We start from the raw sequence: 19,318 nt of genomic DNA on the forward strand, positions 1-19,318 counted from the left end.
GCTCGCGGCCACCCGTGCTGCGCAGAGGCAAACTGCCACCGTTTTTTTTGCCTGTTACCCAACTGTGCTATTTAATGGTTACTTCCCCCAGGATCACAGCTTCCTTTCAGATCACCCTGTTCCGAGCTGGAAGTGCTGGCCGTGTTAGGGCAGCAGTACCAAACGCAGCACAAGCGCCTTCCTGCCATAGGGGTGACCAGCTGGGAGGAGCTGCCTGACCGAGGAGGTGGAAGGATCGTTATCCTCAGCTCATTATTAACCCCAAGGAAGTGGAGTTTGTGGAAATCAATGGCTTTACTACAGGCTGGAAAAATGTTAGTCATAGGCCTATTTTTTAATAAGTAATGTAGTTCCGCTGGGCCTGGGATTGCCACAGCAGTGGGAAAGGATTAACAGTCTGTCCACTAACCGGGATGTTTGAAACATCAGCATCTCCAGGGCAAAACAGGTTAAAAAGTTTAAAAAAAAGCATTTCTGACAGTCTATGCAGACTCTGGCCTGGACCCTTTCTCTCCCCTTGCTCACTGTTCCCGGCTAGTGGAAACATCAGTCAGGTGTGCGTGGGATAGCTGAGATCGCTGTCCGAAGAAACTTCTCTCTATTCTCTAAGTCACATGTACCTAAAATTAATTGCACCTTTTGTGTATTTTCAGAAGTGTTTTATTTTCCGTGGCAGGCTATTAGGACTTTTGAATCACCCCGAGAGATGCCAAGCCAACACTGACTCATATTTTGGAGCTAAATCACCATTCTTCCCACATCCCGGGGACAAAGCGGTAAGTGTGGAAAACAGCTTCGTGCATCATCAGTAACTTTTGATTCTTTCAAAAACACTTTTGTTATTGTCACACTGGCTTGGTCACACATGGCTTAGGAAAGCCAACACCCAAAACAGCACAGAAAAGCACATTCAGTACAGCGGGGAGCAGGAAATCTTCTCTCCTTCCTCCTCCTCGCAGATCACATGAAGAGGCGGTTTGGCCTCAACCCAGCTACTTGAGTCATCAGAGTAATAAACTGAATGATAAACACATCATACCTCCCAGTCATTAGTTACTTCACGACCGCTGAGCTCTCCGGGCAGTGAGCAGGAACCCGCGGGAGCAGCAGCAGGGAGGACGAGCGCCCAGCTCTGGGGGCAAAGGGTTTTCCCGTGGGGCAGGAGAAGCGGAACGAAGAGCCATCAGGCTAAGATGGACCTGAACGTCAGCGACAGGAGCTGAGGACACAGAGCTGCCTCCTCTCCTGAGCAGGACCACAAAGTCAGGCAGCAGCTTCCCTGTCACCAAGCCTGTAATCCGTCAGTGGTGTTGTGGCAGATAATGCAGCAAAACCTGGGTTATCCGTCCCTACGGCTGTTACATATTTTCTTTGCCAAATCCCACCAGAAACGGTAGGGCCATTAGGCTAGCTCATGGATTACCTGGATCACCAACCATTCTTTCCTTCCAGAAGTGTCCGGTCTTCTAGAAAGGGGGGGGAAAAAAAAAAAGAAAGCCAGTTACAGCTCATCACACACAACAGGCATGGAAAGAAACTCTTAGCCAGGAGTTTGCCCTTCTGATAAGGGTGTCCAGACAAGCCCAGTCAGGCGCCAAGTCTGGTTAGCAAGGAACCAGGGCTCACAGTCTGGCACGGCAATCAAGCCTCTGCCTCTACCACGCAGATTTAAAGCGGAGAGGATGCAAATCAGAGCCGAGAGATCTGCAAGGAGCGGTCAGCGTGTCGGAAAGCAGAGAAAGCCGAGCTCCAGCCCTGCCCTCCCTGGCCGCCATCCTCTGGCGGATCTCTGTCGAGGGCAGGCAGCACAGCTGCTTCTTAAAACATTGCTTAATTATCTTTCTCGTTCTTTAGTTAACTCCATTTTAAAAACACTGAATCATTGGAGTATCAAACATTTTGCTTAGGGAAGGGTAGATGAGCCTAGCCACGGCCAGGTCTAAGTTTAAGCATCTAGCTCTAGGATCCACCTTTGAAACTGCAGTGGCTCCGTACGTGCTCCAACTTACTCTCTTTTTTAATAGAAAAGCAGTGTAGAGAGAAGAACACTGTCAGTAGAGGGCTTGTGAGACTACCACCATCTATTATGCTTTGATAATCGAGAAGGAAATGAGGAACACAGACAGACAGATAAAATTACAGGTGGGAATAACAGACTAGAACAAGTCTTCAGGGGTGAAATCAGGGTGGCTCCTAACTGAAATCAGTCGGAGCCAAGAGGGTTCAAAGCATCATAAATGGTACAGGGCATCAAAAACAGCTCCAGTAATTAGAGGGAGACATAGAAAAGTCTGAGGCAGGGAAGCAAAGCAAGTTGAGGATGGGCAGAAAGCAAGCTAACGGATACCTCCATCATCCCGTCTCTGAACCCCCAGCAAGTACCTTCCAAAAGCCAGGCGAGAAGGGTGGTCCCACGCAATGGGAGAAAGACAAACAATGCACCTGCCTTCAAACAAGGAGGAAAGAGTGCCAGCAGAATCCAAGCTGCCCCCCGGCAGCGATGCCATAGGGAAGGACCTGGCAAATACCCTCCTGTGGCTGGAACGGCGAGTAACGCGGCATGGCCACACAAGAGACAAGGGCAAATTCGTGGTGGGCTGAGCGCCGGGAGGGCTGTGCGGGACGCAGCGGGGAAGCGTGGCACCTCGCTTCTGGGCTGGGGCAGGCAAGGAGAGGTTGGAGGAGAAAGCAGTAAGAAAAAGAGATTTAGAAGGTACGATCTGAAGAAGTAAGTTTCTTTTTTCTAGGGGAAGAAAAAGAATGGCCAAGAGGCCCATGGCAGTCGTCAAGTAGATTAAAACGCTGCTAGAACAAGGGCAGCAATCGACCGCTCTTCACGTCTCCCAGAGCCAAGGCACAATGCAATCCCCTTCCAGCGCTGGGGAAAGCAGGGCTGGCTGTTACGCTTAGGAAAGATAAGCGCATGCGTCGTCCCAGAAAGTCAGAGCTCTCCTTGCATCAGAGCACCAACCCACTGGAAAAGGGGTTCACCTTTCTGATGACTCCTGGCACTCGCTTCCAGCACCGGAATGTCAGTTGAGTCCCCAGAGATGTGAAAACTCCCTTTCCCGTGTACCCCGAGGCGTGCCTGCACGCCTGCCCGACAGCACGAGCAGCCGCAGCTTTCTGGGAGCTCCGCGGGGTTGTGAAACCTCCTCTGCTGGCGGCTGACAGCGAGGTTGCGCATCACCCATAAAGGCAGCCTGCGAGTAATTCATCCTGACAGCGCAAAGAAAAAGAGGAAAGTTAAGATCCTCTCCAAAACTTGACTTCTGCTAGGCAGTGAAGCCCGGCCCGTGCCTCTCCTGAGCAGAGATGTCTCCTCTCCCTTGCCTCTCGCCTCCGGAGGCCGTAAGCGCCCTGAGCCGGGCAGGCAGTGAGCTGGGGAACAACCCCCCGACTGTGGGAGCGAAGCACCAAAACACAGGGCGCGGCTGCTGCGCCCTGCTCCTGGTCCTCTCGCGAAGATCTGAGGAAAACAGGGCCGAGCACGTGAGTTTCTGAGCAGACGCGGGTCTAACGCGAGCGCTGCCGAACGGCCTCGCTCCCGTAGCGGCATCTCTGCTGCGCACCTGCCTCCCGTGAGTGACCTCGCTCTTTTGTCAAACACATAAAATACACAACATTTCAGGAAAAGTCACGTTTTCAGGAGGAGAGCGCGCGCCCAGCCGGTTCTGACCGGCCATGGGCCTGAACTCAGGCCGAAGAACCCCGGCTCCCCTCTGCCCCTCTCGCCCGTGGCCCCTCGGCCGGCGCAGGAGCGGGCACCCAGCTAGGGGATCCCGGGACCCCCACGACAGGGCTCACGCCACCATCAGCCCGGGGATGCGGGGGCAGCGTCCTGCCCTCGGCTCTGGGGACACGGCCACGTTCGCTGGCGTGGGGAGAGGGGTGCGTGGGGCTTCGTGCTGAGGGCGTGTGATGTAATACCGCGCGTCCACGCTCTCGCCTTCTATGGCGTCGTGCGGGAACCCCGCGCGTGGGGGAAACCCGCTCCCCGGCCCCGCGGCTGACAGCCACGGCTGGAACGGCCCGAGAGACCCCGGCGAGGGAAGAGAAGGAGATCACGAGGCCATTGACCCCCACGCTATGACGTCCGTGGGAACAGAATGCTCTCCTCTCCGACGTCACCAGCGGAAAAACTCCGCCGGGCGAGACCACTCCACGGCGGCGGGGGGGTTGGCGTGAGGGAGGGATGCGCGGCTGCGGGGCGCAGCGCCCACCACCCGCGGCAGCGAGAGCGCGGAGTGGCGCAGGAGACACCGTCCCGTCGGTCCCCACGGACGGGCCCTGCGTGGGCGGCGGCGCCCGTGGCGTGTGTCCGTGTGCCCCCTCCCCCCCGGGTGCGGGTGGTTGGTAGGTGCCGGATGTACCGGCCGCGCGGGGCGCCGCCGCCGCCTCTATAAGCGCCGCCGCGGGGCGGGTGCGGGAGCTGCTGCTCGGCTCCTCCGGTCCCGTCCCGCCCCGCCCCGCCCCGCCGGGAGCATGTACCAGAGCCCCGTGCGCTGCCTCTGCTCGGCGCTGCCCGCCCTCTGCTGCGCCCCCGCCTCGGCCTCCCTCCTCCTGCCGCGGCCCCGCGCCCCCCCGCCGCCCCTCGGCCCCGCCGCCCCGCGGGCAGCAACAGCAGCAGCGGCGGGCGGGCCCCCCGCCCCGGGGCCGCCGCCCCGCACAGGTGGGTACCGGGAGGAGGGGGGTGCCGGGGAAGCGGCCGCAGGAACCGCCGGGCGGGGTTAGAGCCGGGAGGCGCCGGGAGCGTTCGCTCCGGTTAAGCAGGGGGCCGGAACGGGAACATCTGGCTCCCGTCCCCAGGCCGCCCCGTAGCAGCGCGGGTACCTGTTCCTTCGCAAACAGCCTTCCACCTGCTGTGCCGTACCCCAAAAATTAAACAGACCCTTTAATTTTGAGGCAGCAGCCGTGGCTTTTGCTCAGCAAGTGCGAGCGAGTGACGCCCAGCCACGAAACGACGGGTGCTGCCGGACAACCCGCCCGTGCTGCTGGGGGGAGTCAGCCAGGGCTGGGTGACGGGGCTCACCCTGCGCCCAAAGGCAGGCTGGCTGCTCCGCCTAAACCCAGGTACTCGTGGGGTGACTGTCCAAATGGGTCGGTGCCTTTATCGTGCTGTCAGAGGCGTGCCGTCGCTCGCTGAACCGTTCTCTCCCCTTCCAGCGTCGCGCTTTGTGTAGGATGTACTCGGCTCACAGTGGGGTTTTTGTCTACTAGAGACAGCGTGTGGGAAAAGCCCAGCTTACCCTCCGGCAGGCAAAGGCGGGGATGCCGAGCCATCAGGTTCCTACATGCCTGCGCTGTTAGGTATCAATGATTACACCCCGTTCCTCATTCCCAAAATGAGACTTGGAAAGCGTTTGAGGTCCCGCGTGTCCTTGGGTGCACGCTCTGCCTGGGGTCCATGTGAGGACGACGCCTTGGCAGGCACCGCGCTCCCTCCCCTCTGCCCGCTGACCTGCGGCGAGGCTCAGAGCGGAGCGGTGACGCACCTGCCAGGCCTCTGCGATTCGGCCTTAAGCTGCGTCTGTTGACAAGCCGCTTGCCTCTGACCCTGGCTATAAATGCATGCCTGGAGGAGAGGCTCCCGGTGACAGCTGGGGCAGCGGCCGCCTTTGCTCCAAGCTGCTGTTGGTGGGAGAGGGACATGTCCGACAGCCTTGATGCAATATCTGAGGCTGTATTACTTACCTGGCATGCGGGAGATCTGCTTTTCCCTACTGTCCTCGGCCAGGGTTGGGGTGAAGTGTGTTCATTCCCTGTTGGTGCTGTTACAGGAGGGGCCCACAAGCCAGGCTGGGGCAGGGTGCTTCCACTCCTCCTGCTGAAGCCAGGCCAAGATGCCGAACAGCAGGACTGAAGCTTCACGGAGCTGCAGGGGAGAGGAGAGCGTACGTGCCTGCGAGTTGGCGGAGTCAAGCTCATGATCGGAGCACTCATGAGAAAAAGGGTTTCCAGAGCTTGTGCCAAGTACTGATGCTGTGTATTACTCAGGGCAGGATTTGAGGCTCCCTCCTTCCTGGTGTTGCCTGTTGGCCTGGCAGCACCTCCCTTTGCTGCGACGAGCTCTCTGACTCCCCGTGTGAGGGTCCTGACTGGCCTAAGTGCCAAAATTGAACTCCGAGCAGCAGCAGCCACCACTGAGTGCAGGTGGCCTGGGGCTGCGATCCTGCTGGCCCAGACAAGGCTGTACGTGTAGTATGACACCCTGTAGCACAGGATTTGGCACATGGGGGGGTGGGGGTGTCTACCAAGTTTCTCCTGGAGCTGGATTTGCAGGGAGGGCATCTCTGGCTGCTGCTGGCTGTGGGGGCTGATGCAACTGCAGGCCAGGCTGCAGGTGTGGTAGAGCCGTTCACCTGGCAGCCAGATCCCTGCAGTGAACGAGGGGGGGAACCTGTCAGCCAAAAGCAGTGCTGGGAGGCCAGAGATGAAAGGAAACCAGAATGCTGTTCACCTTACCCAAAAGGTAGGGGCCCTGGCTCCAGTACCCCTCTGCACATTGCAGCCCTTGTCTTTTGAAGCCAAGTCCTTAGAATAAAGCCTGTGACTGCTTGTTGCCCGAGATCCTAGAAGTTCATCTCTTCTGTGCTATTGCTGGATGACACAAGAAACCTTGAACTTTCCAACCTCTTCTTCTGAAGATTAATGAACAGTTTAAATTCTTCCCCTGCCCTGACTGTGCTGAGGCACCACCCTTGCTGAGAGGAAGATTTTTTTATTTTAAGCACCTTGAATGGTAATTGCTGAGCTGGTGTTCCCTATTGCAACATCGCACCAAGAGAATCATGTCCATGTTCACCACCCACTGCTAAAGTGCAAGCTCAGGAGTCCGCTTGTTCCTCTGTGTACGCCAGCACCACGGTGTCACAGCGCTGGCAGCAGATGTTATCCTAGCAAGTTACTGGTCATTTAACTTGGACTGTAAGGATCTTCAAACAGTGACCTTGTACTTGCCTCACTGCCACAGATATGTTAAGCTTGCAAAAATAACAAGTGGATTTTGTTTGGCGTTTCAGTGTTCAGGTTCCTGGTCTGGCTCCTGTTGTGCAGAACAATTCAGTCCGTGCTGTGATGGTTTCAGCTCTTTGGGGACAAAGAACTTGCGCAGTTCATCAGTCATCTTAAGCGGGAGTCTTCCTGCAGGAGTCCCCCTTCAGCCAAGGACTCTCAAGCTGCCTGCAACAGGCCTGAAAGCGTTTGATTTATAGCCCAGGCCCTCTTTCAGTCAACCTTCCCTGGGCTCTCAAAAGAGAACAGAAGCTCTTTTTCCTTCCTGAGACATTCCTGACTTGAAAAGCTGTCAGATCTGTGCTGCAGCTGAGCCGTAGCACATCCTGTGCAGGTTCCCTGTAAAGAGCTGGGTACCCCATGACCCCAGGGATGAGATTTCGACAATGCTCTGGCTTTGTTCGCAGCTTGGCAGGTGCATGACTGAGCTCAGACTTCACCCTGCTGTAACTGGTGTAAGCTGCTCGGAGCTTTAGGGTAGACTTTTGGCTCCAGGTGCACTGCACCTAGCTTCTCCCCAGTGCTAGCTTGTCCCTCTCAAATGCTCTCCCTCTGACTCAGGTCAAGCAATGAGCAGCCTAGGCTCTTCCTAATAGGAGCAGGATAATTCCCTGTTATTCCTTTAGAGAGCCCTGCATGAGCCATGTTCATCTGTGGCATGGCAGGGGCACTGCCTGGCTAGTGCTGTGCCAGGAGGGCAGCGCAGGGGGGCGCATTTTGGGGCAGGGTGGGGGGGTGCGGGGCGTAGGGCTCATGGCTGAACTTGGCTGCTGACAGCATCCCTGAGGTAGCAGAAGGCACTGTGTACTTCTCTCCAGTTGCAGCGCTTAACTGTGGGTTGTACCTACCCCAAAACCAGGCGAGGAGCTCCCTGTGGAGCTTTCATTAAAAGCTCTATTGATTTCTTTGGGTTTCTGCATGGCTGCCCGGCAGCGTGTAGGCAGTACACCTACCCTCCTGTAGCCAGTACAGAGTGTGCTGTTCCCTGTCCCCTTGCAGCTGTGTCAGGGTCCTGCTTAGGGATTTCATGTTTGGGCCCACCTCCCTCACTATGAAATGGCATTTCTTCTATTTCAGCTGTGTTTGGCTTCTTGACAAGAATTGTAAACTGAAAAAGACTGCAGAAATGGAAACACTTTAAACACAGTTCCCCTAGACAGGCATTTGTGCTTGTGAGCCCAAGCTCATGTCTCAGTTTGGGGAGCTCATGGTACTTTAACTAAAAGGATGGAGACAGGGGTGGAGGTGGGGAGAGACATCCTACATCCAATTTAAATGTCCAATTTCCAACTTTTAGAACTGTCCAGAGACACTGTTCCACTGGCTTACACATACAAAACATATGTTAAAGCAAGTATTTTTTTAGTGTCTTTAAAAGTACCCATTTTCCTAAAGACAAGGGCACGAGGCTCCTGCTGTAGGCTGTTTCTTTTTCTCCTTCTAAGTATGTTTATTGAACTGTTAGGGCTTCCATCTTCCTGCCTTCCCCTCTAACCAGGTCTGTCACCAGGTCTTACACTTGGTAAGGCTGTAGTTCAGGCTAGCAAAGGCTGAATGTGCAAGTGTGTGCACCCCAAATCTGCCATGAGATGTGAGGGCAAGGTAATGAGTCCCTTCCGTTTTTATGTAACTCAAAGGTACAAATAAACTTACTTAAAAACTGCTGTGGGCCAACAGCAATGCAACACTGAAGTTCTTTTGCTCAAGATTACCTTTGCAAAATGCATTCAGAGTAGATAAGTTGAGACAACAATGAAACTGTCAGTGTTGCCTCTTGTGCAAGTTGCTGTGGTGCAAGCGCTGCTCTTCGTGCCCATGTCTGAGGGGAAACCAAGTGTCCAGGCACACTACTCAGGCAGAGCACTGAGCATGGAAAAGTGCAAACACAGCCTCCTTTCAAGTGCTCCTCACACATTGTGGCACCTCAGAGCAAAACCCTCCCCCTGAAGAAGTGTTGGAAGAGATCTTGGGGCATGTGCAGCCGTGCCAAGGACTTGCTGTGGAGAGGTGTAGGAATTTTATGAACTCTGTGCAAAGTCCTCCACAGCAACCCTGAATCCAGGCCCTTAACACCAACAGCCTCCTGTTTGCAGTAAGCAAGCCTTGGGGTGTTTACAGCTGCACCCTGCTACTGGTTGTGCTCTTGTGAAGCGGGAGGAGGAGATATTTTATAGCACAGTAGTCATGAGGGCTGCTGGACCCCTGTGAGGGGAAGAGGGCTGCAGCCACCTCCTGCGCATAAGCCAAAGGGCCGAACAGAGTGGGACACACACACCCCCACCCCTGTGGCAGCTGTGACCCGATGTGGGGACCTCCCTGTAGGAGACACGGAGCGTGGGGGGTGTAACTGCTAGCAGGCATTGACGGGGAGAGCGGGGGGACAGCTGCGTGTTTGCAGGACGCGTGCTTAAGATGGCCAAAGGAGCAGGAGGTCACTGGGGCCTGGGGAGGGCCGCAGGGTGCGCTGGAAGCTGCCGAGCTGGGGCACAGCACGAAGGAGCGAGGAGCCGAAGGGGGTGAGGGGGGTGAGCATAGGAGTATGAAGGGGACCTTCTCCATCCCGAGGTCTAAGCCAGCAGAAGCATCTGGCTGCTCTGCGTTCATTGTTGCTTTTGGGGCAAGCGAAGCACTGATCAGAGATTCCTATTAAATATTAACCTGAGGGAATGAGTCACCCCGCTCGCTGCTCTGCAGGCAGGAGGCCCACAGCCCAGCAGCATCCCAAACAGGCACAGGGTACGGGGCCATGCAGTGCCATCTCCATCAGAGACAAACGCTGCACATGAAATAAGGAGCAGGTAGTATTTGTCTACCTGCTGGGCACCCTCCTCTGTGAGAAGGGAAAAAGTACACACTATTCTTTTTCCTACAACACGCGCATAAGTTGTTCTTAGCCCTGCTATTCTGGATGAAAGACTCCTTTCTTCCTTCAGAAGACACCTGCACCACGTCTTAAACCAGAGTGTTTGCACGCTGCGGAGGTTGGCAGTCCCTGATAATAAGCAAAACACAGTGAGGCTGTGGACAGAGCTAACCCTGTCTCTGTGTCCTTATTTTATCTCAGATTCAGACACAGGGTCCTGCACAAACCATAAATTGCAGTGTAACGGTTATCTGTAAGGCACCCGCATGGTGAGGAGAGTCACGGCGGACACCTCTAACACCATTTTTTCCTTTCCAGTGTGTTCCATGGGAAACAGCACCAGTCGGCTCTACAGCGCACTCGCCAAGACGCTGAGCAGCAGTGCCGTGTCCCAGCACCAGAACTGCCTGGAGCAGCCAGACTTGGCACAGCTGGATCCTATAGACCCCAAGGATTTGCTGGAGGAATGTCAGATTGTTCTGCAGAAACGGCCACCCCGGTTTCAGAGGGACTTTGTGGACCTCAAGAAAAACGCCACCAGTAACCACCGTCCGATTCGGGTCATGCAGTGGAACATCCTTGCCCAAGGTAGGAGCTGCCACTAAGCTCAAGGTGTGACCTTGACATCAAATGCAGCAATGAAAACCTTTAAATGCAGGTGTATCTACGTAGTTAGGCACGCCTGGGACAGGCAGAGCAAAGAGAGAGAGGTGAATTACATGAGGCACAACCGACTGAGGGCCAGGGAAGATGTTCAGCACTTGAAGTAGCGGCTTGCCTTCCGTTCTATAGGAAAGGAAAAAAGGTCTCTCTTTGCAAACTGTGATGCCAAAGGTAGCTCTGAATGCCCATATCTCACCCATTGGCAAGCCTGGCACCCTGAAAGTCAGCAGCTACTCCTGAAAATCCCATCACGTGCGTGTAAACTGATGTACATGCGTTTTGCAGAGAAAGCAAAGCATTGTGAAAGCCTCATGCCACTTCCCGTTACAATCTCTTGCATGACAGATGCCCGCTCTTGCGCGGGGCTGCAAGCAGCCACTGGGTGCTGCAAGGTGGCAGCTGGCTCCCAAGAGCAGAGCCTTGCCTCTGGCCTCTGCAAAACCTGGATAACCTGCTTTAGCCATCGGTAACTTTTTTTTTTCTCCCCCTCTCTGCTAATTTCAGCTCTCGGAGAAGGCAAAGACAACTTTGTTCAGTGCCCCATGGAAGCTCTGAAGTGGGAAGAGAGGAAGTGCCTCATCCTGGAGGAAATCCTTGCGTACAAGCCTGACATCTTGTGCCTGCAAGAAGTCGACCACTACTTTGACACCTTTGAGCCACTCCTCAGCCGACTCGGCTACCAGTGTACTTTCTTCCCGAAGCCGTGGTCCCCGTGCCTAGACGTGGAGCAGAACAACGGGCCGGATGGCTGCGCCTTGTTTTTCCTCAAAGACCGTTTTGAGCTCATCAACAGCGCTAACATCCGGCTAACCGCCATGAAGCTGAAGACCAACCAAGTGGCCATAGCTCAGACGCTGAAGTGCAATGAAACTGGAAGACTGTTCTGCATTGCTGTCACTCACCTGAAAGCCCGTACTGGCTGGGAGAGGTTTCGGTCCGCACAAGGCTGCGATCTTCTTCAGAACCTGAAGAGCATTACCCAAGGTGCAAAGATCCCTCTGATCATCTGCGGAGACTTCAACGCGGAGCCAACTGAGGAGGTCTACAGAGAGTTTTCCAACTCCAGCCTCAACTTAAACAGTGCGTACAAGCTGCTGAGCCCTGACGGGCAGTCGGAGCCCCCGTACACCACCTGGAAGATCCGGCCCTCAGGAGAGTGCCGGCACACGCTGGATTATATCTGGTATTCCCAGCACGCCTTGAATGTGAACTCAGCCCTGGGCTTGCTGACTGAAGAGCAAATTGGGCCCAACAGGCTGCCATCATTCAATTACCCTTCCGATCACCTGTCGCTGGTGTGTGACTTTAGTTTTAATCAAGACCCCGACAGACTGCTGTAATGCGTTGGAATGCCACCTGGTATTGCAGTGTCTTAACTCACCACTGTTTTATTTTAGAGAAAACTCTGGAAGCTGTTGAAGGATGAAGAAACACTGTTGACTAAACATTATTTCAGGCACTTGTTTGGAGTTACACTTGCCGTTCAGCTCTTGTTAATCTGGAACCTCCAAGGGAGGAAGAAAGGAGTCAGTGTTCTCGTCGTGGTGGTCTTGCCATGTCGGGCTTTGAAAACTGGAAGGCAAATGAGCTTTATCCTTTCACTAACCCCCGTGTTTAAGGATTTAATCCTCTAATGAATGTGGAAGCCTTAGTATTTAAATCAAAACACTTGTGTTTGTAAAACAATTTGCCCTGACAGCATGCTAATTTTATTTATTTCATGTTAAGCTTGTGCAAGTACCAAAGGGAATGAGACTCAACCACTCAGTGAGATTCTTAAATCTTTTTCTGTTGCAATACGATCAAAGTTTAATGCAGTTTAGATATGAACAAATCTAAACTCATACTAGTGTTGTCTTCTCATTTTTACATGACTTGAGATGACGATTTCATTAAAAGTGAATGGATAATAGTGCAGTGTGAGGAAGCCCCACCATGCCCAGTAAGAGCAGGTGAGGATCTAGAGGGTAACTGCTCTACATCATAGAGTAATATCCTCACTTTTCTAGATGAACGTGCATGTGTCCCTTACAGGCGTACGGCCTGTAGGTATGTATACACAGTGAGTGTTACCTTTGTCTCTTCTGTGCTTCCCTCCAGAGGACACACCTAACCAGGGAGTATTTCCTTCTCCTCTTCAGTTATTACTTTTCTAAATGGTTTAAATTTATAGTCTTGTCAATCTTCCTGTTTCAGTAAGGGCCAGTCTTCATGTTGAAATACTTTTATTTATCTTCAGAATCTAAAGCTACACTGGAACCTGTTAGAAAATAAAATTTATTTATTGAGAGAAGTTGGTGATCCTGCATCTGACTTGAAATAATACAGAAACAGTGTTCAGGAGCCTCTTTCCATGGCCCGGGGGAACTCTGGCTAAGCACCTAGGCTACAACAGAGCTGTGTTAGTATAGTGACTCTTGTGCATGGAGTGGTGCTTATTGGTATGACATAGGTATTGCATATATGGATCGCAAATGCGCCACTACGCTGGAAAATGAGGTAGGGAGAGAGGAGGGAAGAGAGACGAGACAACAGTTGGAGTTGGGCTGACTTTTAGATAGTTGGGAAAGATGAGGCAGAGCAAATAAAGCAGTATTTCTAAGTAAGGCCCATAGTAACTCTTAAATGTTCCAGGTGTTTATTAATAAAAATCTTTGGGGAAAAAAAAAAAAAAAGGAATGTCTCTGCTGCCATCTTTTTCATTTCCCTGTGATAGGCAGGCAAACCGGCTCAACTAGTGACTGGTCAAGCTTCGAGTCAGTGGTGATGCTCCCCATCCCAGACCTCTTTCCCCCGACTCTGCAGTCCTACTCTGACAAGTTGGCACGGCTGCTTTGCTTTCATGGAGAAGGCTCTTTCTCAAACTTGAAATGCCCAAATTCCACAGCAAACCTGTAGGGAAGGGAGTTACCTTTAGCGATGCTAAGCTGCTCTCTCCCCTAGCTAAAGATGAAGCCCAGGCTCTGTATTACTGTAAATATTACTCTTTCCAAGAGTTGTGTGGAGCTACAAACCTGGCCAGTACTGCAAAGCAGGTGCAAATATTCCTCCCTGAGGGGTGCTAAGCATGCCTAGCAGAGCTGGCTCCTCACAACAGGCAGCTGTATTTGTCACTTCCTTTTAAACCATCATTTGAAGAGCAAGATACACCACAGGTATGTGCTTTACACAGCCCATAAATTATTGTACTTGTGTTGCTGGTAAGTGAAATACAGTGTCTGGCAAATGGAAGTCCCATATTCCCACACAAAAACTCCCTTTCAGGCAGACGAATGAAGCGTTGTGCTCCACAGCCATAACACGCTCTGCAGGCGTTCCTAATTCTTGTGGGATGAGGGTCGTGATCTGCTTCCCAGCAGAGGGGCTGAGGCCCCTCTAACCAGCCTGGGACGCTGGACTCCCCTAGCAAGTGTGGATTTGAAATTCCCCAGACAGAAAGGACTTCACAACCAAGGAGCCTGACTTCCTTGGTGAATACCCTTTACCAGGCAGATGTGTGTCAACTACTACCAGCCAGGGCTTCCTTCAGCTGAAATTTCAAGAATAAATCTTCCTTGTGTCCCTGGAAGCCAGAAGGGGTGGCTCCTTTGGGGAGATTCTGGGCCAGAGAGGAGACGCTCCTAATGCCCTAGAGAAAGGCAGAGCTTTGAGCATCCCTGCCATAAGCATTCCATACTGGCTAGGCTGAGACACCTCCCTTTTCATGCTGCTAGCTGCCCTCAGTTGCTCTCTGAAGAGGCGAGATGCAGTGCTTTCCCTTTAGGGTTGTCTTCTCATAGGATCTTCCCTCAAATGCTCTTTGCAAGGAGGAGAAAGAATACAATTGCCTATTAATGGAGGTATCTAGACATCTGTAGCTAAACACTTCTAAAAGCAATGCCACAATGTAGACCTGTAAGAGGGTACCTTTAGTAGGTCAAATCCTTGCTTATCTACCACAAAAAGTCATGCCAGGAGCTGGAGTTTCCATTCAGACCATTTTGGCAGTTTCCAGAAGAAACTACACTTTTGGTAGAAGGCCGTGACTTGACAGCAAAGATAATACTGTACTCAGAGCTGTATTTCAAAAAACAAACAAACAAACCACCACCAAACCAAACAAAAAACCCACCAAGAAAACCCCACCACCACCAAAAAAGCCCTTAATTTCCATTTTACTTTTGCATAAGCAGCTCTGTTTTCCTAAGGAAGCAGAGGGTGTCCATCAACGTGGTACCGTTTCACTGTCAGGGCACAGAGCCATAGCACCGATTATGGTAGGCTTTGTGTATCAGCAGGAGTTACAAAACTCCTACCATCGCTCTCCCAGGGTGATGATATTTGCTATCTATCTGGACCATTCTTACACCATTTTACTCAGACCCTTGCTTTCAACACTAACTCTTCTACAGAAGAACTCAAACTGTGGAGAAACAGCATGATTTGTATGACATTGCCATCACTGCAGAGCTCTGCTGAAGTGGAAAGGGCTGGGATTCTTATTTCACCCTGGACACGTGACAGTAGACGTTCACTGCTTCATGTCCTTAAAGGGTAATTTTGAAGGCGAGAGGAGGGTGGAATGACTGAGAAAAGGCTGGGGACTCTCCCCATCACAACACGATTCTTAATATTGTCATACTCAGAAAAATCACACATTCCCTGCTACAGCACAACAGTGAACCCTTCCTGCTATATTTTAATAAAAGGTAGACAAGATGCAGAAATTAACTGGTAACTTCCCAGTCAGCTTCACCCTTTTATTCCAGTACTTACTATAAAATGTATTTTGCAGACACTTTTAGAAAACTTAAATGAAATACTGCTCTTGCTTTGTTTTATTCAGCAAGAGGCAGGCCTGCAGGACTGAAATGCTTTTGCCTGCTATATATATCAGTACACTAAATATTTTTTCATGGGAAGAAGCAGGAAGGTTTTTGATTTTTTTTTTCCTATGTAGCAGTATGAGTCTTACAGTAAAAATGTCTTCAAAGCTCTTCTTGTGGCTGGCTGCCTTATAAGCACACCAAGGCTAAAAAAAGTCTCAACAGATCCCTTGCTCTAATCTTGAATAAAAGCTGCATTAGCTTTAGCAGTGACAGTTTTCCCTCACCCTCAAGCTAGCTGAAGGAAGAAATGACCCACTTATTTAATTTGCTGAAAGGCAGAAGCTGTTGCAAGCTTATTAAAACACTATCTCTCTTGGAGAACAATTAGATCAGAAGTAGATAGTGTCACTTGGATTTTCTTCACTTAATAAGCTTAATACCTGATATTTGAACTGTCTCTACGAGGCAGAAATTGAATTTAGCTTGTTCTGGCTGCGACAATCTTCACACATAACTGAGATCCCCGCTGCACGTGTCACGGTGAGCAAGAGCTGAGGCTTCAGGCACCTCTCCACTTTCTCATCAACTCTGACTGCCCCTGGCTCGCTGATCCTTGATCAGCTCAGATGTAATTCTCCAAACTCCTCCAGTTGATTAAATCAATTAGCAGAGGATCCCAAGAGCTCAGTCTTCCCTGCAGCATGCTTTACCGTATCACTTGAGATGTCTCAAGGCACAGAACCCTTTCCTGAGCAAGATGGGCTTTGTCCAAGAGAGTAACAAAAACAGTGGTCTCCGGGACGGTGTTCCTTTCAACTCTTCCCGCCACAATCCAGAAATTTTGATATTCAGATCTTCATTCTGAGTTGCAACTCACAGTTGGATGTTTTCCTGCAGATTACACAGCATTACTCTGTCTGTCCTACAACTTACAGTAGTAGTTACTTGAAAAATAAACGTTTGTATTTTTATCTGTAAAATCAGTGATACCATGGCTGTGTATGTCTCAACACCTTCTGTATAAAGCGTGCTTGCTTCAAACTAGTTTCATTCCACTCACACATCTAGAGAAGTTACTACTTGCCAAGGATGAGTTAATCCCAGAGCCTTCTTAAGAGCCACCAGCTTCAGATGTAAAAGCTAGTCCCACTTTCACACATGGACAAAACAACAGCTGTTTTCACCAGGACTGCAAAAGTCTAGGAGTACAGCTAGATGCCAACTTCTTCAATGTTTTACTGTCCCTTTGTCCAGTTCAGATGTTACAAACCTGACCAAAGCTCCCTCATCCTGAGGTCATGTCCTCCACCGCCACCAGTAAAAACATTTCTTGCCCACATAGTAATTAATTATGTCGGCACAAAGCAGCGTGTTGAAGAACAAGCTTGCACAAACAGAGAGAATGATCTCAGACTCGGTTACAGATGGGAATCTCGCCCCTCTGACATTCAGCTGTAGAATTCCCCAGGGAGAGTATGCCTCTGGTACAATTGCACATCACCTCTGAAGAACAACTGGATCTCAGAACTCAGAGGAACCACGCACACACAGAGCAATGCTGAAGAGCTGAAATCACTACCTGGCTGTGACAAAACGCCTGTCTGTACTTCTAGCTAGCAGCTAAATTGAAAAAAAAAAAAAAAAAGTGAGGAGTACGAAGGCATACACAGAAAGGTTAACAAAAAGGGTCTTCACTGTCTGAAGCCAGGTTAAGTACCCTTTCCATTTCAGTTACAGCGCATCCTCGTACAGCACTTAACAAACTTCTGATCAATGTCCTCTGGCAACCGGTAGTGTCTGTGCCGCGCACCGGGTGGCCAGGGGAGAGAGCCAAAGAACCATCGCGAGGTCTGTGGCAAGATGCAGCACCAACAGTAACGGCAGCGTCCCAGAGCACGGCTGCGAGCTGCCCGTCTCACCAACAGCAGACATGCGCGCCTTCATTCCTTTCATTTTTGCCATTACGAGGTAAAGTCTTGGCTCTAACTTAAGATAAGGAGGTCATCAGCTGGAGATCCTTATCTGTTTCCACGAAGACAGCTTGTCCCCATTTGACTTCCAGTGTATCTAAATTAGGTGTCAGAAAGGTCTTAACTACAAATACTCCAGAGACAGACATTTCAAGCCCTGAGGTACAGCATCTCTTTCATATACGATCAAATAACAGCTATTTAGAAAAGGATTTCTTACAGAACAGACTTACAAATGTGGGTTTAAAAATGCTATTACTTTTCTTTCTTCATGTCTTCTAGCTCCAATTTGTTCTACCTGCCTCTCTTCACACTGCTCCATTTCCCTTTACCCAGAACATTAGTGCCTCTCAGACTACCAAATCGGTCAACCCAGTGCCCAGCTTCCCCCTACTTCCCTTTCTGTCCTACCTCTTTCTTGGCAACATCAATCCTCCTCCTTCTCCTACATCTCCTCCTGTGAAGGAGTCTTTGTCCTCTACCCCATGCCAGAAACACAGCTCATCTGTAAAAAAAGAACCTTTGTTTCTTTGGTTTAACTGCTAGTGGAAAGGACTGCCGCACCACACTTTACCTGCTTCAGTTTGTTCATTCATTTGTTCTTAAACTCTGCTTCCCTGCTTAGAGTATGAGAAATCCCTTTTTTTCAGAAGGGTTTCCCATGTGCTGGCCTGGCTGTATGGAGCTATTCCCACATTTCTTACCAGTCAAAGGGACGAGTGGAGCTTACTGCTAGGACTCCAGAGGTAACTAGTTTTTCAGTATTAAAAGTTAAAGGAAAAAAATAAACTGCAGTATAAGTATTTAATTCTGATCTCCTTTATCGTTAGTGAAGACCTCAGTTACAGATTTCTCCCAAAATTGCTCCTCCAGGCATGAAGCACTCAGACGGTCATTTAGACTTAAATTATTTCAAGATCACCCGAGTTCCTGCTCTGAAGAACTTTCTAGGGCATCTCACCAGGAACTGGGGGTGCCGCTGGCACCTGGCTACCCACAAGCCGATGTGCTGCTTCTCCAGTAACTCGTAGTGCCACTGTGGTTCCCAGGAAAACAGGGTAACCAAGCTACCCTGCATCTATTTTTAGCCAAACTCTTGCACATGGACTGCAACTATGGAGTAGTTTGTATACTGTGTGCCCTCACCCGAGCTTTACCCTGTAGTAATGTATCACGATACCCATAACTTCAGTGCAATTATAAATGGAAAACCTATTTAGATACTTACTTCATTCAGGAAAAAAAAAAAAATCTACCTAAGGGTAGGTCTTTGTGCTGAAGCCAAAATAGTAACAGTTGGAAATGCCTGTAAAAATATAGAAGCTTAGCTATAAGAAAACTTATATTCACTAGAAAGCTGCTTAAGGCCTAGAACTGTTTTAAAGCCTATAATCGTGGGAAAGGGGTTTGTAATCAAGGTAATAGCTAACTGACCATGGCAATGTACAATGCTGCTACGTTCCTTGTACAGTCCCTACCCAACTGGACAATAGGCCCGGGAATATTAATCTTATGAAGTAAGTTGTAATGGACAAGCATATCCACAGCGAGGATACTGCGCATGCCTGCAAGAAGAGGGTCACCCAACGAACACGGGTGCGAGACCACTGACGACCACCAGAGACCCCTGAGGACCACCGACTCCAATCACTGAGCATGCGTGATGGGGAGGAGAATATGGAAATAGATTCCAAGAAATGATTATCATAGGACTGCCTTTTCTCGGAAAAATAATGAATATGTATATTTTGATTCTATATAACCTGTATGTTGGTGATCACCTGGCATGCACGTTTGGTGGAGCTATTTCCCCCGTGCATCCAGCGCTGTAATAAAGCAAACCTAGGGTAACTCACGCCTGGTAGAATTTTTCTTTAACAATGCCAATGGCAACATCAACAGGACCACCAGTGTAACTTAGTATTTCTCTTTTTTCACAGTTTCCACCTACCGGTACTTTCAGCTTGTCTCTATGAGGTCATCAGAGAGATTAGCACACT

The 19,318-nt window shown here is 50.7% G+C and overlaps 1 protein-coding gene across 1 annotated transcript; it reads left to right on the forward strand.

Annotated features, from left to right (window-relative positions):
- The first annotated feature begins 4,370 nt into the window (after positions 1–4,370).
- NOCT (nocturnin) lies at positions 4,371–12,833 on the forward strand. Its single transcript, XM_075751165.1, has 3 exons — positions 4,371–4,672; positions 10,196–10,465; positions 11,045–12,833. Exons 1-3 carry the CDS (start codon positions 4,486–4,488, stop codon positions 11,878–11,880), a joined length of 1,293 nt encoding a protein of 430 aa, XP_075607280.1. The 5' UTR covers positions 4,371–4,485; the 3' UTR covers positions 11,881–12,833.
- The last annotated feature ends 6,485 nt before the right edge of the window (positions 12,834–19,318 follow it).

The sequence above is a fragment of the Balearica regulorum genome, chromosome 4 (genome assembly GCF_011004875.1).
Source record: "Balearica regulorum gibbericeps isolate bBalReg1 chromosome 4, bBalReg1.pri, whole genome shotgun sequence".
NCBI classification, from domain to species: domain Eukaryota; kingdom Metazoa; phylum Chordata; class Aves; order Gruiformes; family Gruidae; genus Balearica; species Balearica regulorum.